The sequence below is a fragment of the Squalius cephalus genome (genome assembly GCF_949319135.1).
Source record: "Squalius cephalus genome assembly, chromosome: 8".
Taxonomy (NCBI): domain Eukaryota; kingdom Metazoa; phylum Chordata; class Actinopteri; order Cypriniformes; family Leuciscidae; genus Squalius; species Squalius cephalus.
The window spans coordinates 11,168,008-11,194,260 of NC_137129.1; the positions used below are offsets into that span (position 1 = coordinate 11,168,008).

Below are 26,253 nucleotides of genomic sequence, written 5' to 3' on the forward strand. Positions count from 1 at the left end.
GATATTTTGAGGGAGCTATTTTATCTAATTGATAAATTGATAACTAGGCTTAACAAAATATTTAAACCCAGATAACGACATACTGGAAGAATTTTTAAATACATGATAAATCAGTGTGCTATTTCTAAATCCTTCTTTAGCAAGAATTGTTTTTGGCCAAATTAATCTACTGGAGGTTTTAAAAACAATATATTCACCAATTTTCAACCCAGCTATTGTTACAATGTTATACACTATAAAAAAATATATGATAAATACGTTATGACAGCATATGGTTTTACATTGCTTTAACTTGTCAAAATAAGTTAAGCATTTTTCAACTTTTTTTCTTGAAGTTATACAAGATTCAACTCATTTTTTAACCCTCTGGTCCTCTTCATTTAGGGGTCACACTTGGCTCCGTCGCGGGTAAAAAGTGACCAAAGCCTTGAAATGTAACTTCTTTGTTTTCCAGGAAAACCAATGTACTATATTTTTGTTCAGTAATATTTTTGTATTATTATTTAGATTTTTGAAGGGATTTTATGATACTATGCAATATTTATACAATTTTTATGAGATATTTTTTCCATAAATGCAATATTTCACATTAAAATAGAGTGGAGGCCTTTAAAATCCATTTTTTGAAGTGAGAAAAGTGCTATCTGGAGGTGTTAAAAAAATAAAAACTTGTATAATGTCCTGTAACCTCCTGTATAGCTCCCTTTATAAATATATAGAGAGGCCTTTTGATTCCCATTGTTTTTTTAGACATCATTTTATTAGGTTTTGTATTTAGATATATATTTAGACATTCTAAAAGACTACCTTTTGTCAAGGTTTAGATATTTTTTGGTTAGATAAGTATCAAGTTTTGCATTATGATTACAATCAAACAATAATATTGTTATTCAGTATTTGATAATTAAAAAATCTAACAAAATAAGGGATTGATTGATTCTGTGATTGGCCTGGAGTGTGTGTGTGTGTGTGAGTGTGTGGGTGTCTAACTTGCACTCTTGATATTTTAGAGTGTCACCCATTCATTGCTGTGCACTTTTTTTCTGCACAGTGGCTGATTTGTAGTTCTCTGAGTTTTCGTATTTCCCATTCATTTCCTATGTCGGTCATTTTTGACCGCGAAGGAGCCAAGTGTGACTATTTTTTTTTATGACTTTTTAACATATCCAAATCATGTCCATGATTTTTTTGTATGTTCACATAGCTAATGCGACAAAAGTCACAAAGTGTCATCCCATTCTGATGAAGCAAAACAAAATTAAATTTTAAAAACGTAAAAGTTTTCGGTCATTTTTGACCGAAGAGGCTTAAGTCAGTTTAATATAATTTAAGTTAAAATGACTTAAACATCCAAGTTGATTCTACTTAAACATTTAAGGAAGCAACTTTTTTTAGTGTAAATGTAGTGTAAAATGTGTACGCTTTCTCTGTGTTTCCTGCACCCATATGCCCATTTATTTTTCAACAAAGCATAATTTTGCATCATCTGGTGATCTTTTGAAAGCTGAGATTTTGATTAAACAACAGATCGAACTTCCACATTTTTGTGTTCCCGCCCACGGACAGTTGTCAAAAGTAAAAAAATCTAAATCAAAAGTGCATTATGGGTGTTGAAGTTTTTGGCAAAAGCGCACCACAACAATCTTCTAGTCACATAGCTTTTCAAGCGATTCATGTATTGATTAAAAAAAAAAAAAAAATCTTGTTTTTATTGCATATACAGCCAGTTGTCACGTACTGGTGGTTGTAGTAATCACATGATGCAGGACAATTCAACCAAACAATTCTTTATTAATCCACAAAGATACACACAGAAGATTGCATGAGAAAACTAATACACAACCACATGAAATAAAGATGATACCGGACAATGAACTGAAGAAACTAATGGCTTAAAGTCCCCGTCAATCATTTTATCCCTTAAAACTCACCTTTGATCACCAAAATGACTTTAAACGTTTTTTCCTTGAATTTTTTTTTGTGAATGTACCTCTACACCCTTGCCTCATTTAGTATACACGGTTCTATGAATATGCAAATTAGCCCTGCCTCCACTCACTCACACCAGCTCAGAGATCCACTCGTTGACGATCACACGTTGACGTGATTGGTTGTTTGTGACGTCAGAAACAGCAGCGATTTCAAACCACGTTTTTGAAACTGTCTTAGCAATGGTGTTGACTTTTATTATTAAAACCACCGCATAGACATATAAACAACATTAAAAGCTTGATTTTTACCACAGGAGGACTTTAAAAGTTCTCAAGTCTTCTGACACACTACAAAACAAACAAATAAAGGAGAATGCAAAGGATTGTCATTTTAACCCTCAGACACTAAATTTGTGAAAGTTTGTGTGATTATAAAAACTTAGTTTAGTTTAAGACTGATTATTTGGGATAAAAAAAAGATAACCCAGGGTTTAGAGTAGTGTGAGTGACATTTTCTATAGTGACTCAGTAAATGGGATGCAATCATTGTGGGGTCAACAACATGTCTCTGGCTTTTCTATAATTGAAATCCTACATTTGCTCAGCTGTGTTTCTTTTAGAACCACATGGAGGCGCTATATAACCTCCTTACCAAGCAATGGTGCCAGATACACAGTGTATTTGGTTTCTCTTTATGAATTCAATCTTTATTGAATTGGCCTTCATAGGGGCCTAAAAGAAACATTCAAGGTCTATTTTTTTCGAACTATTTTGATGCACATCTGCCCATGGCTTTCTCTCTTGCAGAAAGACAGGTTAATAATAATAAGCCCCCACTCTAAGGAATGCAGAGGTACTTGAGCTGTGTAATAAAGCAGTGCTGAGTGATGCCTGAGCTGACTGAACTTGGTAATGACCATTGGAAACAGTGTCCAACAGTTTTGTTCACTCTGATTAGATCAGCTTGTTAAGATTATTGGTAACAATAAAATGCCCTCTAACAATACAGCCTCATTTGGAATGAGTTTGGAACAAATCAGACTTGTTTTGTTGTTGTAGTGAGCTCTGCCTCTATATTTTATCATATTTATCCATTCATAATAGCTTTTTGATAAGCTGCCCAGTTTTCTACAGTCATTACTCTAAGCCTAAAATAGTGAATAAACCTTTGCAAACACTACTAATAATTCCAAATAGTGTATTAATAATCCCAAGCTTTTCCCCATGTGGTCTTCAATTACAGGTTTGCTCAGTAAATAAATGGATACATTAAACACCGTAACCATTGACACTGTAAATACTAGAAGAGACATTGAATGGATTCTGCCATTCTTATAGTTAAACACTTACACAGATAGTAATGAGAAAGACTTAACCTATTATTTCCCTAAACTATATGCATGTTTTAGATGTACTGTATAGACGACTGTGACTCCTAACCTGTTTTCCATCAATAATTTCCTTAACTCTATTTATGTATAACAGGAAAGGATGGTTGTAAGCCTCTGGTCTAGGGGTGCGGAAAGTTAAATATTTTGGTATGCCGCTCCACGTCCAGTGTTTGACTAAAAGGTCACTACTGCTCTACAGGGCTTTGCTGCGTCAATATGTGTAACGAAGTACATACAGTGAGGTTCAATATAGGCCAAACAGATTACAAATATCATTGTAATCTTAAAACTTAAAGCTGTGGTCTAAGACCTTTGGACTCCAGTGCACATGCACCTATACTTCAGATCAGATGTTGCAGTGTTGTTTCAGACCTCCTGAAAAAAAAAAAACACTTGGATGATCTCAGTTTCACTGATGGTGCAGCAAAGGGGCCATTAAAAAACAGATTCACCTTTCTTCATGATGATCATCATCATTATTATGATCTTGATCTGTCACATTTATTTGTATAGCACAAAATATTCACACAAATATTTGCTAGTGCAGGGCTTGGGACTACTGGTGTTCAAAAAGTCTGTTTTCATTACATCATCTTCATCGAGCAACTACCATTGCGACAAAATGTTATCAGTTAGCTTCACCGTAGGCCTCATTAGTCCAGTCCAATAGAAGGCACAATGCACATGCACAAAAAAACCCACAACTTGTCAATTAACTGAAATGATTATCCATAACTTTGTCAGTTATATGACACTTTTGAGAAAGTCTGCCTGTGGTGCCAGACGAGCATTGTGATTTTTTGTTTATTGGCTGTCTTTTTTCGTCTATCTTTTATCTCAAAGAAAATCTTTGCTTATCTCAAACATTTTAAGATGGTCTGACTCTGTGTGGTAAAGCATGCTTTTCACAAGCACACGTCTCACTCTGCAGCTCAATGTTGAGGCACAAGTATCACATGAAAAGAAAAGATGGCTGATAAACAACCTTCCCTGTCTGAAAATAACAGCCTGAACAGCCATGACAACATTCTCAAACATCAGATAACTCTCCCATTATATTGTTTGTGTGGGTTACAGATGAAGCAAATTAACCTGCCAGTATGACGTGTTTCTTTTAAGCTTCACTTATCATTTTTTTATTTTTAAAAAACCCACATATTTCTTAACAACATATACCTGCAAGGTGTATGATGCTGATTTCTGAAGAGACAAACTATACATTAACTGCGTACATAAAATTTAAGCTGGAATACTTTGGGTTCCAGTAATAATGGGACATGGATCAAACTAAAAGCTCAGTTTGGTTGGTTAGTTTTACCATAAATGGACATAGAGTTCTTGGACTTCAAAGAATGTTGGAGATGAGCAGATCAATGCGATCTGGAGAGAATTATGTTCTCCATCTCTCCTCAATTTATTTCAGAGGACATGGATGAGGTCAACACTCCAGACGGTCAGCTAGCATAATCAAAAACTATCTGCTGGGATTTTAGTGCGGCCATATACAGTGCAGTAATAAAATGACTCATGACAGCTGATACTTGATGGTTATTGTGTAAGAGGGAATTCTAGAGGATGGGTCAGTCGGATCAACCCCCTGACACCTGAATCAGAAAGAGGAGTATAAAATGAGATTGAAGATTTAAAATGAAAAGAGAGATTAGAGTTGATGGGATTTTTCAAAATAGCTGACACTTAACATTCCACATTTTATATGAAAGATGTAATGTTGATAATGGTTTGTTTTTTTACTTTAAATTACTTGAACAGGACTATATAACAAATTTACACTGTTTCAAGAATGTGTAAATGCTTCTTATCAGTGTGTAGAGAATGTGAGAAGCATAAGTTTAAAGAATTTGAAATATTGTAGCAGTCCATTAACTAGCAAATACACATAAATAGCATGGTCAAACAAACCATACCTCTGACAGGAATCAAATAATCAATCGAACAAATAAAAGCCTAGCTGGTTATACCCCTATTGGTTGACAGTTTTCCCCAATGGCTTCTGATAACCCTGATAAGCTATTAAGGGTCTTGACAGCCTTCACAGCCTAAATGGAGAGTGTGTTAAATGCAATTTTGGTTTATGAAACGGGTCTTCCATGCACCAAAACAATAGAGTCAGGGCTATAACAGACATCTTCTAATACATGCATAGTTTTCAGTTCAATACGTGGCTACAAATACAGCTATGTTAAAATAACAAAATAAATAAAAACTTATTGCTCCTTCAAAGGGTCAAACATTAATGTGAGACTCTTTGCCTCATTCTCTGACAAGTATATACACACTGAAGGATGTCCTCTTGCTAACAAGAGGTTTAGACTACAAAAGTGGCCTTTCATTTTGTGTTGTAACCTGCTGTTAAGGTAATAGCATAAACACAGGATTAGCAGATGCAGCAGTAGATCGCAAACTACTGCAAAGCAAACTGTCCTTTCAGACTCCTGACCTTAGGATGGACATGACGTGTAACACCCAAAGATTGGGAAACTTCTGCAGTTTTGTTCTCAAAACCAAATCTGTCTGTTGTTGTTGTTGTGTAAAATGGTTTTAAAAATGCGTTACGGACCAATAATGTAATCAATAATAGCTAGTCCATAGAAAAGTCCATATTATCAACTAATTTTGTTGCAGTGATCTTCTTGTTAGGCCAAGTTTTTTTTTTTGTACGTTTTTCAGATTTTAACGAATCTACAAGATAAAAAATGTTTTGTGTCATTGTATTTTTTATTTTTTTTTAAGAGGAGTTAATATGCAGAATCATGGGAAATATTTCAGTCAACCAGCATTTAAATATGGATCCAGTAAAGCATAAATGAATAACAGAATGGAAAGAGTGACACACAAAAGCATCCATGTGTTTACTGGGATGCTCAACCACATAATGCCCAGCGGAGCGCTGTAAAGCCAAAGCCTGGGAATATTCTGTCCACTTTCTCCCCAGGTTTTACTCATCTGTATACTGGCAACTCCAAGCTGAGTTTTTGTAGACCTCCAGTGTCGAAAAGAACCTATTGTATGTTCAAGATTCTTTAGTTTAGCCTGTAATTAAATCCTCCAACATCTCTGTACACTTTTCCAAGCTCTTATTTTTAGGCCTGGGAAGGAAAACTGACATAAAAACAATGATTTCTATCTTTTCATGTTCTCTTTTTGTTGTGCAAATGGAGCAAAGTCCAGGAATTTCAGGACATTTGGCCTCTCAGCGTGTCTCCTAAGTAGAGCAGGAAAAAAGAAGGAGACCAAACATCATGCCTGGACCTGTGCCATGTTTCTGAACAGAGCAAACAGAACGAAAGGGTAATGAATTAGCTTGTCTGTCTGACCCCTCTGAAAAACCATAAACTCAAAGAGCCACAAGCAAGAAATAAAAAGACAGACAAACAATACATATATTTATTGACAATAATCTCTGTAATAGTATCACATCTAAAGGCATCTGTGCAGTTTTTTGTCTTAGTAAACAGTGATTTCAGACGTATCTCTCTGATTGTCTGTCTTTGGCAGATGTTATGAATAGGGTGGGGTTATGGAGCTCTTTTGTGTCCTGCCTTCAAGCAGTGGTTTCTTGTCAGAGCCACATTTCTGTGAGTCATTGGTTTGGCTCTGTAGGCATATACTGCCTCAGACTCAGAGCATCCAGCCAGATGTGCTCCTCCATCCTGGAAGTGGTCAGATGGCTCAAAATCTTGCTTACACATGCTTGTGAACATGGAATTTGTTCCCTATATTGTTTGCAGATCATTATCCTATTACAGATTTGGTTATATTAAAGGGGTGGTATAATGCCCCTTTTTACAATATGTAAAATAAGTCTCTGTTGTCCCCAGAGTGTGTATATGAAGTTTCAAAATACCCCACAGATAATTTTTTACAGCATAAACTTGTCCCTTTTTGAGGGTTAGTAAAAACGCGTTGTCACACAAGCGTGTGTGTCCCTTTAAATGCAAATGAGCTGCTGCTCCCGGCACAGAGGGCGGAGCTTCAAGAGCTCGTTTACCTCACACAGACAAGCACTAAAATTTCAGAAACTGTTATGCCTTTTATGTTTTAACTGGAGTTGGACAATGATGGAGAGACTCACATGAAGAATGACAACATGTTGAATGCAACAGGACGTTTCTGAATGGTTAGTTATTGAATTTATGTTGCTGATGTGGAGTTAACTATCTTCAAGTCATTGATTAGCATAGTCTGTCATGATAATCTCTATAAATCGCTCATGTGGAAACTGTTGTAAGATGCCTACAGAGTGACATGCTATTGCATTTGTGTTACGTACTGTATTGCATGTGAAAACTCGGATGCGACAGCTTTAGCAGACTCACAAATGTGCTGTACTACAATAACTCTTCCTCTTCTCAACATGGACTGCCTGTTCCCGGGGGCGGGGTTTATGTACATTTTAGGGTTGGTGATGTCACTAACCCGGGAGGAATGTTGTGTAGTCTCTACCAGTCATTTGTTGTAGTCCATAAAAAATTATTTCTTTAAAAGCAAATATCTTCCTTTGCTTTTGAAAAGCGTTGTAACTTTGCAGATGTTGTTTATGCTCAAACAGCAACATTGCACACTAACTAAAGTTAGAAAAGTGAATAATCAACCCCTCATTTAATATATTCTGCTGTAGCTTGTGTTAAAATTAGATTGTGAGTATCAGTTAGTTGGGAGTTTTTTGAAGTATTAGACAAAAAAAATGGAACAGTTTGAATCTCACCCTTTTGCTTACAAAGGTAAAACAGGGTTAATTTCCAAGTTAATTGTAAAAGGAGATGTTTAAAGCCACTATAGAGGTCTCACCCCCCCCCCCCCCCCAGAAACTTTTTGTATGTTCAAAAACATGAATTATTATGCTATCTTCTAAACAAATCAAAATGCCTTTATCTATTAGCCGTGGTAATTTGTTTGTCTATTGTAAGTCGCTTTGGATAAAAGTGTCTGCTATATGCATAAATGTAAGCTAGCAGGCTTATTGGCTAGCAGTCCGTGCTAAAGGCTAATCAGCTACTTGTATGAAAAGCTAGCAAGCTAATCGGCTAGCAGTGTGCAAAGCTAGACAGCTATGTATCTACCTAATATGTATCCAAATTGAATCAGTATCGGAATAAAACCACAATAATTAAATTGAAATTGTAAAATTTGTATCAAGCAATAATAAAGTCAGCAGCCTATACCAATTATTGCACCTTGCTGTCACTAAACTTAATAAAATTATGTTTAGTTAGGCTACGGAATGTTTTGACAATCACAATAGCCTACACTTATTGTTTGTGATGCAAGTTTTTTTTTTTTTCTTCTTTTTTTTTTTACATCCCCCCAATCCCCATAATTCTCACTCGAAGCTAAACTCAAAGGTTGGCAGCCCTGTATTTCAGAGTCTAAAGAAGGAAGGATCATGCATGCTGGACTGTTTAGGAAACAGTCTGCGCACCTGATCCAACCAGCCACTGGAAGACCGGTGAATTAATTGAGCACTTGTATTAAAGTGTTAAATCTGTGATGGTCGGGGAGCTTGGCACATCATTGCCTTATTAAAGACAGAGGCATGAAGGCACAGAAGCCTCTAAATCAAAGTGTCTCATCACAGGCCAGAATCTCTAATTGAAACTCTCCATGCGTTTCATTCTGGAACTCTGGCTTAATGAAGGAGATAAAAAAAAAATGGGGATGCTTGCCAAGATGTACTTTCTCCATGATTCTTATAACAGAGTAATGAGTGTACACTGAAACTATGTGAGTCTCATTAGGGCTAAAGTTGTGGAACTAGAGCACTCGTCTGGTACCTGCTGGGGTTTGGCTTTACTGCATAAGTGCAACAGAAGATCACAATGTATTAGTCTTTTGTGTGTTAGCGTCTGTACCTTTACTGTAGTTTATGTCTTAAAGGGATAGTTCACCCCAAACTTTAAATTCTGTCATCACTGCTTCCTTTTTTTCAGTTGAACAACATTGTGAATTGTGAAATATTTTATAATAATATTTGGAATTATAGAATATTGTTGTAGCCTTCTATCAATAAAATATTCATGCCGCTTCAGCCTTTGGTCACTGTATTATTTTGCTGTATGGAAAAGAGCAGCATGAACATTCTTCAAAGCATCTAATTTTTGTGTCTATTTTAGTTTGGAAAAATATAAAGTTGAGTAAATATATAATGTTGAGTGAATTCTCTCATTGTTATTGTACAGCTTAATTTGTGCATGTTTGTAAGTTGTGTCCACTCATGTGGTTGGTTGGTTTGTTTGATTGTGTGTGTGTATTTGCGATAGTGTCACTGACTGTGCAGCTCGATGATACAGAAGGAAATCCAGTCTGCAGAGGACAAAGAGAGGGAGAGAGGGATAATACAATGCTGGGAGAAGAGGGCTTAACCCAGTCGACAGGCGGGATTTCCTGGCTGTTGCCTCAGCTCCCATCCATGAGAGTGGTGGGAGATTTACGAAAAGCACCTGTGTAAAGGAGGCTTGTTTTGGAGTTGTTACTGCTTACATGCTATAGGGATTCACAATAAATTTTACAATAGAAACTGGGTGCCAAATAGAAGTTTTATAGATTTAGGAATTAATTTAGATTCTGTTTTTTGTGCTACAAAAAGCTACAACTGTTGACAGTTTAATATTTGATGAATTACTTTAATATGTAAAGCTCATATTTTTTCAAAGCATTTACATGAATTCTTTAGCAAAACGTTTTACAGCTTTAAAATGTTTTACAGTTTTCAGAGCTTCACAGCTCGAGAAGACATGGAAGGAGGAAAACAACTCAAGGCCTTTAAAAATCCTTGACAACCATGAATGCTTGTTGGTTGGTAGAAAGCATAGACCAACTGTTAGGATATTCATCACAGCTGGGTAGTCAGAGCAGGAACCTAAGGGTAGTTAAACCTTAACAACCCATACCTTGACCTTCATTCTCACTTGTTCTCCTGTGGTGGATCTGAACTGCAGCTGTGCTTATAGCCACATTATTAACTCTGAACTCCTGTAATGTTCATGGTCTCTGATGAATGTACTTAATACATTGTTAATTTGTTAACATTTACATATATGCATTTGGCAAACATTTTTATCCGAAGTGATTTAGATTGCATTGCAGGTATACATATTATCAGTTCATGCATGGGAACCTATAGCCTGGGAATCGAACCCATAACATTGGCATTGCTATCACTATCAGTTACAGTTAATATACTTATTCCGATCCATGTTTTGAAACTTATGAATGTAAGTGGAGGCATATGTCTTCATTGAAGGCTAACTACATGGCATGAAGCAACAAAACTACAGTACCTCATCCCATTATAATCGAGTTAATAATATTGTTGGCTTCTGTATGATAAATTGCTTGTACTTTCCTCATATGGTTGTTGCTTTGGTTAAAACTAAATATAAATGTTTTTCACAAAGCTACTCTTGGTAACCACGAGTAAGGCTTGATTTATCTTGTTGGGAATGAGGAAATGTTCCATTTTTCCAATGCAATCCAATGATCAAAGAATCTGGCAAGGTTGAGTGTCTTCTAGTGGTAAATGATTGTGTGTATAGTACTACTCGAAATATGCCCGCTGCTTGAGCTCCATACTTTTACAACAAAACACTGAGGCTTTTGTGAAGGCAAAAGAATGAGAATCTCCATAGTTGCTATAGCAACATTTAAACATTTCAATGTGTTCGGAGGGACTGAATTTAAGTCTGAGTCACAGTAACCCCACCCAATCCCCCACAAGTCTTCTCTCTCTCTCTCTCTCTCTCTCTCTCTTTCTCTCTCTCTCTCTCTCTCTCTCTCTCTCTCTCTCTCTCTCTCTCTCTCTCTCTCTCTCTCTCTCTCTCTCTCTCTCATACGATGCAGAGGAAAGAACATCCATGCCATCTTTTAGCCTTGTTTTAAGCGACACATGAACTCTGTGGTCCTGCAATGGTTAATGATCATGTATGATAGCAATCTGTGGTTGCCTGAGAAAAAAAAAAGTTTGCATGTATCTTCACTCTATGACCATTGAAAAAGGGATCCAGATTGTGATCCCTAGATAGCGCTGATTTACTGGACCATATCTGGCTCAACCCAGAGCAAGGAAAGAGGCCAGGGGCCGAGGTTCTCCATCTGTGCTTTCAAAGCAGAAAGAAAGTCAAACAAGCTCTGAGAATAAGCAGTCTCGTGTTTACAGATCATATTAAGTCGTCCTGGTATCCAGCCACACGTCTCCCTTATCTCTGTTTACATTCAAAGTCACTAAATTTTCCTGCAAATGGCCATGGCTGGGTGGAAAATACATTGACAACACATTAAAAAAAATCATGAAGGGTTGTACCAGACAATAATGCTTTATTTCTTTGTAGAGGTTGTAATAATATACTGTAATTTCCAAGACACTGATAGTTGTTGTCTCTCTTTAGGTTTTAGATAAAAGGAACTTAAAATTGGATCGTGTGTGAGACTCTCAAGTAAATATTGACAGAACACTTTTGACACATCTCTGAAGAATCCCACAGGACAAATCAGGAGCCTCACAGTTTCACAGTAGCATACTATATGAATGAATCAGGTAGAGCAAATTCATTCAAGACTGAGATTAATGCTAATACTAAAAATCAAATATCCAATGGTAGATTACCTCATTCAGGTAAATAATAAAATTAATAATAGTTATAAATGCACAATACAAGTACTAATACAAATAATTCTGAGTGTAAACAATAACATTGTGAAATACTATTATTTAAAACCAAAAACTTTTTTTTTATGTTTTTAAAAATGTAATTCATTCCTAAAATGGATTTTCAGCATCATTACTCCAGTCTTTGGTGTCACACTATCCTTTAGAAATCATTCTAACATGCTGATGCTTTAAGAAACATTTCTTATTATTATCAATGTTGAAAACAGTTGTGCTGCTTAATATTTTTGCGGAAACCGCAGGATTTTTTGATGTTCAAAAGAATGGAATTTATTTGAAATATCATTTTTTGTAACACTATAATTGTCTTCACTGTCACTTTTGATCAATTTAATCTCAAACATTAGGATAATAAGTTAATAAATATCCTGGTAGTCCATATTTAGCCTGTACAATAAAGATGAAACCATTAGCAAAAGACAGGAAACATCATCTCAGAGTATGTTGTCTGAGTGGCAGTGCTCACATCTCTTGAGTTCACTCACCGTCAGCCAGGATGCAAAATGAAACCAGATGAGCCCGGTAACAGATCCCTTGCCACCGGTTCCCAGGGGACATGACATCACTATTAGCTCCACTATTCTTAGCCTTCTTTCTATGTCTTCGAAAGAACGAAAATAGCGAATTCACGACAACCAAGCCCTCAAAGTTCAAGGGAAAGTTCCTAAAAGAGGTTAAAGAGCTATTCAAGTAGAAAAGTCCCGGCACATACCCCTCATCTAACCGTGACATTGGTTACAAGACCTCATTAAGGAAGACAGTGCCCCCAAAAAGTATTTGGACACTTAGGACCACTTTAAAATATATGGATGTCACTATTTCAGTGAATACAATGTATAAAAATATGGCATCTGTAAACAAATATTCCTATACATTTTCTCACAACTGACCTTACTTTAACCAGATGGTCTAAAGGTGATAGTGATTTTTAGTGTCATGTATGAAGTGAGTTCCCCTCAAGTTCACACAGATCGCCTAACCGAGTAACCCAGTATTATATTAGTATCAATGATATACTATTATGTTTTTGTTATCTGATGTAATGAAATCCATACTTTCATAAGTGTGTCTGAAATCTCGAAATACTTTTAATGATCCAATATAGGTATACAACGCATTCAAAAATGAGACATTTTCCCTTATTTTAGTTTCTTCATTCTTTTAGACTTGCTCTGCAGGGTCTACATGCCTCTAAGCATGTCAATCATGTCAGAAGACATGCTACATCTCAGGTTTCAGAGCCAATAAATCACCTGTAGCTCATAATGAACATGTGGCATGTGCAGCGCTTGTCTGTTTTTCATATGTCGGACACAATGATCAGCCCTTTGGCTCCATGCCAGTGCTTCTAAACCAAAGACAGGGGACAGGATAGTGTCTCTCCATCACCTCTGATTAGGTTGAGATCGTTAACAAAACCAACATTGCATATGAAAGAGAAACAGGAGGAGTGGATAGACGATGTCTAAGTGTGATAAGTGAAGGTGGAGAGGAGGGAAACGGTGTGTACGTTGTGGTGAGAGCGTGAGAAAGAGAGAGAGAGAGAGAGAGAGAGAGAGAGATAAGAGGAGGAGAGAGTCAGGGAGGGAAGGAGCCAGTTTGTCACTGTGAAATAGTTGGGTGGAATACACGTGTGAACTGCAGTTCCTCTCCGCACTGCGCTGAATGGTGACCAGCGACTCAAACAGACAGGAGGGGGAGGACTGGCCAGCATGGAGCTCCACTCACCCAAAAAGAGCTGAATAAACAGTACAATACAGCTCTGCAGCAAAGACAAGACACACACTGAGAAACACGGACAAAAGGACGCAAGAAAGAAAAGCAAGGTACCCTCTGGCGTTTTTGTGCACTTGTAGCTACATAAAAATTTGTTTGTGAATGTGACAACTGTTTTTATTTGCAAGCTGTAGTTTTGTAAGTTGATAAGTTGGAGTTTGGGTTTGTGAGTATCTTCTTACATGTGTGTATGTGTTACTGCATCCAGAGATTTTGTTTCTGGTCAAATTACAGCAATGAGGTGTCTTAAAGATGTATCTTTCAGCTCTGCAATACAAAGAGAAAGAAAAAGGGAATAATTGAGAGAGAAACACAGAATACATGGTCAGTTCTATCAAGCTGAAGCTCTTGTGGGTGAGTTGCAAATAGTGGAGTTTACTTCTGCATATTTCCTCAGAGAGAGAGAGAGGAACTCTTCACACGCCCTTCTACTTTTGTTTTGTCTCTCATACCTCCAGTTTTCACACCATGACTAAGATTAGAAGGCTTAGCGAGAATAAAGGTTTTCAGGGAATGAGGGTACAGTAGACGCTACATTTGCAAGTAAATGCTGAAACGGGACTTGCAAGTGCCTGATACGAAACACATGTCAGGCATCTTTGGAGAGGGAGTAATTGTAACTTTTCTCAGATTTTCCTGTTTCTATGGGTACACCTGATATAGACACAGTAGCTGAACTGCCTGCTGACTTCAGGCCATTTCTTCTACTACACAGAAGGGTGGCGTAAGGGTTAAAGATCTGGCCTGGTAAATAAAACATTGTGGGTTCAATCACTGCATTGTGCCCTTGACCCAGGTTTGCTTGGGAGGGTTTGAACATGTAACAACTATACTGCAATTTTGATACTAAAAAGACAGTGTCTGTGATTTTTGGGTTAGGACTGAGATTGGAGATTAAACATTATTTTAAACCTGTATGATTTTATGGGTAGTTAATAGTTAGGGTTAGGAATAAGTTGTGTTATTTGTTAGAAAAAAACATTTTAACAAAAAAAGCTTTGTTGCTTATTGGTCATTTTAAAAACTTTCGTCCACCAAAATCAAAGTCATGTGGTGCAACCAACATACCAAAAAAAAAAAGCATAAAAACAGAAAATTTGAATCATAAGGACTCTCATGACTGTGTCAAGATCAATAAGTCTCTTAAAATAAAAGATAATTCGTCGATTTCATGGCATGGTAAGGTTAGTTCAGGTTGTAAAATGTCATGTGGTGCAACTGCCCAAAAACTTACAGATGTTTATGAAGTAGTAATGACACTAATTTAATAGAACATATATACTGTATCACATTATATTTTTGGGAGAAGATGGTACATAACATTTTTTTCAAAACAATATTTCTAAACATGTTTTAAATTAGATAAAAAAAAAAAAAATCGTATTCTTCTACACTCTTATGTGTCATTGAGCCACATAACATTTTCTCATGCTTTTCTTCTTCTTTTAAGCAATTTAAATGTTGAAATGTTTCTCTCACTTTTGATGTTGAGGCAGGTGTTTTGAGAGGAATACAAGAGCAGTTGGGTCAGAGATTGGTGGTCATTGGTCTCAGGATGTCCAGGAGCAACTCTACAGGGGATCTAGTGCCCAAGGACATTACTGAGATCCTGGCCCTACAGGCCAGTAAGAAGAAACGGGGTTCATCCTTGGGCCGGGCTTTTAGCTGGTTCAAGGGCAGCAGACGCAAGAGGAGTCTCAGCAATGGGCAAACTAGGTCAGGAGGTCCATGCGTGCGGTCTGGAGAGAGCGCTGCAGCCAAACAGATTCAAGCCAGTAGTGAAGCCTCTAAAGGTAAGCAAAAACTTTTCCTGCTTCAGTACCTAGAGATGCAGGCATTCATAGCCTGTTGGAATGGAAATTATTTGTTTTTGAAGATTTGGATTAGTTGATAACAATCAAAGATGTGTCATTTTGATACCATAGATTAAAAGGATTCACAATACCATACAGATTGATTTTAGCCAAGCGCTCTGGTGCCAGTCTGTCCAAACCTTGAACATGGAATTAATTTTTTCTTTTTCTTTACTATTTAACTGGTTATCTCTGGGACATTCCTTATTCAAGCCGGATTAGGCTACAATAACAAGGACAAGTCTTCTCTGGAATGGCTGATCTGTTTATTGTTGTTTCTTTTTGCGTTTTGCCTTCCTTTTTTCACATTGGTTTTTGGGCACAACTTTTCCACTGCAAAGATAGCGTTGATGTGTCATGATTTGTCTCCGAGCACATCAGAGGCATTATGTGGTGTTGTCATGGGTAAATGCTTTAGCTATGGTATCAGTCAGAGTGCTAAATAATAGTCTTTGGAAAACTTTGGAAAAGTGAATTTAGATTCACTTGTCTGTTGTCTACACACACACACACACACACACACACACACACACACACACACACACACACACACACACATATATATAGTTGACGGATGACTGTTGTATGTTGGAATTCTCTTATCAACACCTAAATAGCCACTTGCAACACCCTAGCTAGAACACAGCAATCACCTAGAAACACCTTAGCAACCACCCAGAACTCCCTAGCAATGCCCTAGCAACACACTATCATCAACCAAGCAAACAACCACAACAAACTAGCAAAATCATTACTTAAGCATCACCCTAGCAACCATCCACAACAATCTAGCAATAGCCTACCTAGAAAGACTCTAGCAACTACTCAGAACTTCCTGAGAATACCCTTTCAATCACATTGCAACATAACAATCCTAGCAATGCCCTAGCAACCTAATATATCCCAAGAAACCATCCACAACAAGCTAGCAACACCCTACACCTAAGTAAAATCCATGAGACCACTTAGAAACACCATAGCTACCACCAGAACTTCATGGGAGACCCCTAGCAACACCCTATAATCCACCAACAACACCCTAGCACAAACCTTGCAACAGCTTAGCAACCACCCACAGAAACCCCTTTGAAACTCCCTAGCAATCACACGAATACCATATCAGCTGCCTTAAAAATAAACTAAAAGTTACAGAGAATGTGCTGGAACTTAACTCTGCTCTGCATGAAGACCTCAAGGAGGAGGATTGAGGATATCTGCCATGTGACATCTGCTTATAAAACCCTGTGTGGAATCTAAGATTGCATGAACAATAATGGACACTACGTTCAGCATTATATTCCCAAACTTTAAGCTAAGTGGTCTTGGGAAAATTTGCAAAGCCGGTCCCTGAGGTCCTCTTGGACACTGACTCTTTAAAAACCTGCTGGACCACTTTTTATGTAGCGGTCCAACCAGAAGGACAGAGGACTGTTTAAATAGACTCGGATTCTAGATTTTTCTCTTCCTGCCCCCACAAGTCTCACACTCCCTCTGTTACACCGAAAAAGCATGTAGACTGTGAGTTGCCAGAGTCTGAGTTAACAGACACTTGGGACTTTAGCTGGACATTCAGATTCTTCTAGTCTTTACGATTTATAGCCTTTTCTGGTCTTCATGGGAGGGAGACAAAGCCAAAGTGTGGAAAGGTCTGAGAGATGAGACACATGCTGTGTAATTGAAAGAAGACTGAGGGGGTATTTTTCTGAAATGCTTTTTTTAAATTACATCCCTTTACTTTGCCGCACAATCTCTTTTTAATCTCTGTTTTCACAGTCTCCAACCCCTTGTGGAAAAATGTGCACTTAACTGTACTGAATTTGCACTAGTAGAGTACTTCAAATCTTAAAAGTATAAATATTTTTTTAAATAATTTAATGCTAATATAATGAAATAACAGAGTATACTTTCATGACGGTTTCTTAACACACTTACGAACACTATTAAAAGTGCACTTTGTAATAATGTATAATTGAACGTTTTGCTTGTACTTGTGTATGTGTTGACTAAGGCTGCGTTCACACTGCAGGGCTTAATGCTCAATTCCGATTTTTTTTAAAAATTCGATTTTTTTGCAAGGCCGTTCACATTTCCAATTAAATGCGACCTTTTGTGATCTCCTGTGTGAACGTGAAATGACCCAGAAGTGACCCGCATGCGCAGAAGAGTACTCAACGGTCAACGACGTCACTTGTTGTTTGCGGAAGTAGCTGAACTTCAACTAACTGTGATTCACCAAAGCCCGTCTACGGAAAGCCTGTTCACTCCAACGCCCTATTAAGTCCTATTGGTTGTAGTTCCAATCAGAGTTCCACTGGGGGCGCTCGCCATGAGTGCAAAATGAATGGGAGTCAATGGGGCTAGACGGCTAAATTTGTCTCCCTCACCCAATTGCCGTTGAGAAACCTCAGATTTGATTGTAGGTTTTGCAAGTTCAACATGGGTTATAGATCGAAAGTTGAATGAACGAGTACTTATTTCTTTTCGATTTCTTACAGGTTGAGTTGTTGTTGCCCATAACACGCTAGCATTCTGCTAATGACGTCAGCATTCATTTCAATAGAAATTACTTTAAATAATAGTTTATACATAGACAATGAAACTGAAATTACATAAAAAGTGTTGTCCTATTTAAGTGGGTCAAAAATATACCAATTGCAGTTCAGCTAATTTAAACTCATTTAAAGGGATACTTCAGGATTTAGCATTAAGCTTTGTATTAGTAGAAAACCTGTAGTATTTTCGAATTACCGTGCTTTCCACCCTCATATCCCCCTGAGAGGAGAGATTTATGTATTTTTTGTCTGGAAAAAATCCTCCGATGACGCAAAAATCATCATTTTGCATCATCGGAGGATTTTATGGCCAGAGGCTAAAGACTACAGCCAGTAGTAGGGGCTGTTCCGCATTTGTTCAACCCGCCCATAGAGGGTGGGATCTCACTCACATAATGTACACACAGTCAGCCGTCTTTCTTTGGAAGCTAAGCTTGCAGGCTCTTGTTCTGTGAAGAAAGCTGAGTAGTAGGAGAAAGCTGAGTAGTAGGGGTTACCATCCTCCTTTTCTCTGACTTGTCCGGTGGGCGAGATCGTTCAAAATGTCCGGGATTCAGCTTTTGCTTTCTGCGGTCGCCATTCATTGTTTACATGCACACCTCTTGTTTCAATCTAACTGAATTCATTCCGATTGGTGAATCTGAATGTAGTGTTTACATGAACGCTAAACAAGTGATCGGTTGATGTGCGTTTTAACATTGCTAAGAAAATTCCCGCACCTCCGTGAGAGATACGAGACCGGCGCGTCTCAGTAATGACGCCACCGGCCTCGCGCCGTTCTCCCGCGGCCGTCAGCCTCGTCCTGCTCGCCACAGTAAACATGATGAATGGCGACTGTAGAACGCAAAAGCCGAATCCCGGACATTTTGGGCGATCTCGAAATCCCAGGCAGACTCGTCACGGAGACTCACTGGTAGCTTAACCTTGTTGTTTTCAACTGCGCTCTCTAACCGGTAGGCGTGGCCTCCTAGGGCAGCGAAGCAAGTGCATTCTGGGAGTTGTTGTCTTTCATCCACATAAGCCAAAAATACATTTTCTGGCTTTTCTCAGTCTAGAAAGCTCCAAATTAAAAAATTTGTTCACATTTCTTCTACATAAATGACCAATTTTAAATACACATTCATCTTTCCAGAGGTGAAGTATCCCTTTAATTGCAGTTTCCGAAAACATTACATTCAGTTTTCACAAGTATATTACATTTACTGTAGAGAAATATGAGGTGTTTGTGTCTGGTTGCTAGCACATTTAGCACATGGCTAGCCAGTTTCTTGGGTGTTGTGGTTGGTTGTTAGGACATTGCTAGGGCGATGCTAGGTGATTACATAGTGGTCATGTAAAAAAAAAAAAACTCACCCACAACCACAAGATGTTCAGGTTCCTCTTTCAATGTAAGTATTTGTGATTTGGGACAGCCTGCTTCTTGTGGGCCCTTCCCCAAACAAGTTGGGCTGTCCTGATTCAGGACATTTCTAGGCTTAGGGGCTCAACAGTGCAGCACTAACTCCTTGCGTCATCCCTGTTTGACTGAGCTCAGCCTCTATCTGTCCACCACCATCCCTCCCTCAGTACGCTCTATCAGTTCCGGAAGCTTTTTAAGGGGTGAGATCACTGTGCATGGGACACCATCTAACTTAAAACATTGACACATTGATCCCTTATCACACAAGTGATAGAGGGGAATCTCTGTGTCTCACTTATACTTAAGTCTGAGAAAGCTTTGGGTGCCTCTTCAACTGTGCACCTGTGGATATGCAAATGCACGTTTAAATTTATATTAAATGCTATTAGTTGAACTGAAGAGTGCTTTTTGACTCACCTAAGTATAGGATTTGTGCACATTTGCAATTATGAAGTTGCAAATTAGTACATTTTAAATATATTAACTTTAAATGAACAGTATAAACATTAATGTACAAATAACACTACAGTTAAAATTATAATCAAGTACTTTACATGTGCTTATATGTTAGTCAACACATGCACTGTTTAAATCATGACTGAGTTAAAAAAAATTGTTATTTGACATGTACATGTAAATCTTGTAAGTTGACATTATTAGCCTACAATTTGCACTTTTTAAAAGTTTACTTAAGTGTGAAGAAACAGTCATGAAAATCTACTGTCTTTAATGAAACTTAAAGGGATAGTTCACCCAAAAATGAAAATGCTTTCATCATTTACTCACCCTCAAGTTGTTCCAAACCTGTATGAATTTCTTTCTTCTGCTGAACACAAAAGAAGATATTTGAAGAATGTTGGTAACCAAACAGTTGACGGTAGCCATTGACTTCCATAGTATTTTTTCATACTATGAAAGTCAGTGGGGTCCATTAATTGTTTGGTTAATCATATTCTTCAAAAATAACATCTTTTGTGTTCAGCAAAAGAAAGAAATTTATACAGGTTTGGAACAACTTGAGGGTGAGTAAATGATGAAAGCATTTTCATTTTTGTGTGAACTATCCCTTTAAGGGGCCTTTTATTTCTTTAATATAGCATTATACATTATACAAGTATACAAAATACAGTTATACAAATGAGTGCACTTGTTTCCAAAAGAGCACACACCTTAGAAAATAATATATATTTTTCATTATTTTGGTAACTTCAGTAACTTTAGATAACTTTAGTTTAGGGTCCAATTTTCACTATTTACTAGTTGCTTATTAGCAATTTAGCATGCATATTATATTGGCTGTTTATTAGTACTTAAAAAGCACATTAATGCCTTATTCTGCCCTTACTAACAATTAATAAGCAGTAATTACGAGTTTATTGAGGTAAAAGTTGTAGTTAGTTAGTAGTTAGTTTAGTGAGTATTGGACCCTAATCTAAAGTGTGACCATTATTTCTATCAAATATCAAAATATGGATTGTCTTTAATGACGGTGGCATTTAAAACATTTTTGAAATAAAATGGTCAACTAATTTGTCTTGCTAATGCTATTTTCCATTTATACAGTATTATCATAGTTTTTATTATTTTATTTTTTCAATATTTTTTTTATGATTTTAAGACTGAAAGCCTGGGCATGCGACAAGCATAAAGGAATAAAAATCTATATTTTAAAAGAAACTAAAATAAGTAATAAAGGTATGGTAAAAACTTAATGTGACTTAAAAACCTAATCTGACTTTCATACTCTTATCACAAGCATAATGGAGAAAACAGGGCTGATTTTACTCAACTGGTCATTCATATTGTGAAGGCCAGACATCTGTTAACGATGATCTCGAATGCCAACGTAGAATGATGACTTGTGGTCAGAGGAGGGTTGAATGAAACATGAGCCTACCGTAATAGCTGTGAAATAAAGAACATGTGAATGTTTAATGGCGTTTGGAGACACTGATATACATCCCAGCGCACGTCAGAGAAACACGAAAGAACAAAGTGACAAAGGACAGTAACTGAATGTTCCAAGTGCTTCCCTGCCCAGAGAACTCAGAGAACGGTTGAGGAACTGAAGGTCAGAATGGGAAACTGTGATAGACATAGGGTTAAAACTGTATAAAACAGTCTTGCAGGATAAAGGAATATGATGACATTTTCACAAGAAGTATATTTAGTTTTTCTGAGAAGATTGTGATAAGTAGGCCTTTACAGACAGATTTCTTTACCACAGATTTCCACTGAAAATTCTCCAGATTTGCACAGAATTGGAATACTTGTAATTCACAAGTTCTACACATTAGCTCTCTGGAGGACTTGATTCTGATTGGTCAATCTCAGCATTTTGCAATCAAATATTTTTATGTAATGACCACTAAATAAATTCCTTCTGATTGGTTGACATGCATTCCAGATGTTTTGAAGTGGCTATAGACCTTATGCGCCAGAGAAACGAGGGCGCCGCCATCTTTAAAATATTGTCTTTGAACTTCCATTTTTGCGGCCGCCATCTTTTTGCGGTCGCTCTATGGCATTGCTGTTCAGGAGTAGCCTAGAAATCTAGACGCACCCTAGCGGCAGCAAAATGTATTTTGCAGCCAGGGCAGTCTAGCAACTCTCCATTGACTTTCGAGCTGCAAAAACCTAAATTGGGTCAGGCCAATCACGTCGTGTATAGAGTAGGCGGGGCGGGCTTAATATAATGACGACAGAGTTTCGACGGTTACCTGCCACTTGAAAACAAAGAATGGCGGCTGCTGGCGAACATCTTTCGAATCGGCTTTGTCTGCGACTCTGGAGGACTTGGAGTTAGGTTTTTCTTTGAGAAAAGAGCAAAGAACTGCACTTAAGTCATTCTTTAAAAAGGAAGATGTGTTCGTAGTTTTGCCGGCCAGATATGGCAAAAGTTGAATCTATCAACTAGCTCCGCTGTTGGGAAAACGCTCTGGTTGGTTGAAGCGCTGTCCTATTGCGTGCAGAGGGAATTTGAAAGACAGCCGTTTATCCCGCCCCTCGGATTGAGCCGTGTCTTTGGTGAGTTGCCAGACCCAACATCTTGATGTAGGTCTGGCTTGCCAGGCTTGTCCAGGAGTAATAAGCTTTTGAAATGGATTTACTTAATGCAAAGTTAACGAAAGTTATCATGAGGACTGTGATGTTTAAAGCAGATGACTTAACAAATGTCAGTCGACCGGGAAGATTTTAAAACGAGCCGTTCATTAATAAACACGCAGAATCGCTGTGAAAATACAGACCGGAAGTCAAAAGACAATGAGCGCAGCGCTGAAAAGGGGTGGGGCTACATAAGGTCTATAAAGTATAGTATTATTGACTGCATTACAGTTGTAAATCCATTTGAAATCGCATAAAACTAGTAACAGCATCTTGCACTGTTTGTAAGATAGATCATCAGTATGTAAGGAAGTAGTTTGACTCACAAAATCATTTTAGTGCAAAAAAATATCTTGGGATAGACACACATGTGCTAACTGTAGCAGGATAATTGACTCTTGACTGCTGAATTTATTGAATATTAATGCACTCTGAAGTGTAACAGCTTCTCTGCTTTGTGTCATGGCCGCATTACCAACTCTGGTGTGCATTCATTTTTAATAATGAATTAGTTTGGAAATAATTTGATAGTGCTTTCAACTACCAATAAGAGTCTAGTATCATCAGCTCCGTACAACACATTTTACCACATGTAAATCCAAATCCAAATTCCACAGAAAAAAATTGCAGATTCAATAAGGGTCTGATGGTGACGGAGAACGTCTTGGTTATTTGGTAACCCTCGTTCCCTGAAGGAGGGAACGGAGATGCCATGTCGAGACTGACGAATAGGAATCTCGCTAGAGAGGCCAATCTACTTCGAGTGAAACTAAATGAGCCAATGCATATTGGCGTGCAATCATTTGCATCAGCTGTTCAGCCATGCAGCACAGATATATAATGAGCAGCAGGTGTGATTGCACTTCAGTTTTTTGCTGAGGAGCCAAGCCTGATAAGCTGGCCGCCCCGGCGGGCAGCAGCAGATGTGGCGACGGGACGTAACCGAGACGTTCCTCTTCAGTCGGTCAGTCGACGCCACGTCGAGACCGACGAATAGGAATCCCTACCAAAGGGCCACAGCTGCTGTACCCCATCCTCTACCCCTTCTTGGCTGGAAGGACGATAGGAGAGGGCTTACACAGAGTATGCCCATCACTGTTGTTCCGTGATAACCCACACAGTGAGATTTTTGGATAACACTGGGAATGCGTGCCCTTTCTATGGGAAAGGGTGACGCTGCAGAAGCCACATTCTTCTCAGAAGGAGTTATGTGGGGAATACATATGGACTAGCCCGAAGGTTGTACTGCATATGAATACTGGGTGACTTAGCGCAAGGGAAAGACACAGGCTTCGATTAGGAGCAGCCGTGGAAGAATACACAAATGGGATCCCCGTAGGGTCACACATATGGAACCCAGCCTAAACCCGGTTCCCAAGGATTCAACGGATAAAGGCCTGGCACCGGACGCTCCGCCATGTCCCGGCCGAGGGTGTTGGAGGACTCAACAGGTTTTTCACTCTGGAGCAATAATATGCACAGTAGGGTGCAGCAAGCCGACAGAGCCGGGCCTCTCAGTGCTTCTAACCATTTAGGGTGAGAACACGGGAGGAGACCGGCTCTACACGTAGGCTATAATATCTAGCGAACGTGTTAGGTGTCGCCCAGCCCGCAGCTCTACAGATATCTGTTAGCGAGGAGCCACGTGCCAGTACAACATGGTTGTCTCCCGGCCCGAACTCTAGGCACGATTCGTCGACCAAAAATGCCTGCAGGTCCCCTACCCTCTTGATAGAGTCCAGTGCAACCAGCAGCAAAGTCTTCATGGAGAGAAGCTTTAAGTCTGCTGATTGCAAAGGCTCAAAGGGAGCATCCTGGAGTGCTCGGAGCACAAGGGAAAGGTCCCAAGAGGGTATGGAGGGGGGTCGAGGAGGGTTTAACCATCTCTCCCCCCTAAGGAACCTGATGACCAGGTTGTGCTTTCCTATTGATGTGCCATCTATGTGGTTGTGATATGCTGAAATAGCGGCAGCATGTACTTTGAGGGGGGAGGGAGACAGCCTTTGCTCCAACCTTTGCTGCAAGAAGGAAAGCACAGACCCTATCGAACATCTTCGGGGGTCCTCTCGGCGAGAATAACACCACTCGACGAACAGGTTCCACTTCAAGGCGTACGCACGTCTCATGGACGGCGCCCGTGCAGAAGTGACGGTGTTAAGTACCTCTGGGGGTAAGTCACCTAGAACCTCCGGAACCCGACCAGGGACCAGACATGGAGTTTCCAGAGGTCCGGATGCGGGTGCCATAGGGTGCCCCGTCTCTGAGGCAGAAGGTCCTTCCTCAGAGGAATGGGTCAGGGAGGGACTGTCACGAGGAGCATGAGTTCTGGGAACCAGGTCCGGGTGGGCCAATAGGGAGCCACCAGAAGGACCTGCTCCTCGTCCTCCCTGACTTTGCACAGGGTCTGTGCAAGCAGGCTCACTGGGGGAAACGCATATTTGCGGAGGCCCCGGGGCCAGCTGTGTGCCAGTGCGTCCGTGCCGAGTGTTCCCTCGGTCAGGGAGTAAAACAGCTGGCATTGGGAGGTCTCTGAGAAGGCAAAGAGGTCTACCTGAGCCTCCCCGAACTCTCTCCAGATCAGCTGAACCGCCTGGGGGTGGAGTCGCCATTCTCCCAGGAGCAAGTGGGACCAAAGGGGCCGTAGGCATACCCACAGTGGGGCAGCACGGAGGAACACAGGGACGCGGCTCGGGAGGCTCTCTCTGGGAGGCAGCCCGTTGCGGAGTCTGAGTGTGCTGTGCAACACTTACCTGGTTCCACGGGGCAGGAGGTGCAGGAGGCAGCTTGGTTGCGTTCTCGAACCGCACACTGCTGCCCGCTGGCGATAGAAGAGGCGGATGAGAGTGGTGAAGATTCTCTCCACCGACTGCTCTCCGGGCCCTCTTCGGACCAAGAGATGAAAAAAACTGCTCTTTTATTGAGAATTTGGGTACCGCTGACAAACAAAAGGGAACAAAGGATTTTCCTCCCGGCCCTCTTCCGGGGGTGGGAGCAGGGCGGTCACCACCTCCTGAAGAGCAGTCCCATCCATCTCTGGGTCGCCCGTCCTAGGGTCGCTTACCTTTGGCTTTGGGTGGCCTGCTTGCTACTGGCTCCACAGCGCCGTTTAGGTGGAGGCTGCTTCTGCGGCGCGGGAGCAAGGGCTTTTGTACAGCCGAGAACCGCTGGGTGAAGTTCTTGACCGCGTCGCCGAAGAGGCTGGTCTAGGACACGGGGGAGTTAAGGAACCTGATCTTGTCGGTCTCCCTCATGTCAGCCAGACACAGCCAGAGATGGCGTTTCTGGACCACCAAAGTGGATATCGCCCGACCCACTGACCACGCGGTGACGAAGTCCATTGCGGCACAAAGTTTTTGGAGAGCTTGTGAATCATGACCACCCTCGTGCAGGTCTTTCAGTGCCTTGGCCTGATGGACCTGCAACAACGCCATGGCGTGTATGGCAGAGGCGGCTTCCCCACAGGCCTTGCCGGTTAAGTCCAACGAATACTTACAGGCCCGGGAAGGGAGACACGGTTCTCCGCGCCAAGTGGAGTTAGGGCACAGCTGCACAGCAATTGCCTG

At 39.6% G+C, this 26,253-nt stretch overlaps 1 protein-coding gene across 5 annotated transcripts in view; it reads left to right on the forward strand.

Moving 5' to 3' along the window:
• nhsl3 (NHS like 3) overlaps nucleotides 1-26,253 on the forward strand; it is a 69,081-nt gene that overhangs the window by 6,288 nt on the left and 36,540 nt on the right. The window contains exons 1-2 of one of the 5 annotated variants that reach the window (XM_079878913.1): nucleotides 13,466-13,831; nucleotides 15,274-15,574. In XM_079878913.1, coding sequence (XP_079735039.1) covers nucleotides 15,337-15,574 — 238 coding nt within the window. In that variant the 5' untranslated portion in view covers nucleotides 13,466-13,831; nucleotides 15,274-15,336. Of the gene's footprint in view, nucleotides 1-13,465; nucleotides 13,832-15,273; nucleotides 15,575-26,253 lie in introns of those variants that run through there. The other 4 variants (XM_079878912.1, XM_079878916.1, XM_079878914.1 and 1 more) reach the window with 4 other exon arrangements.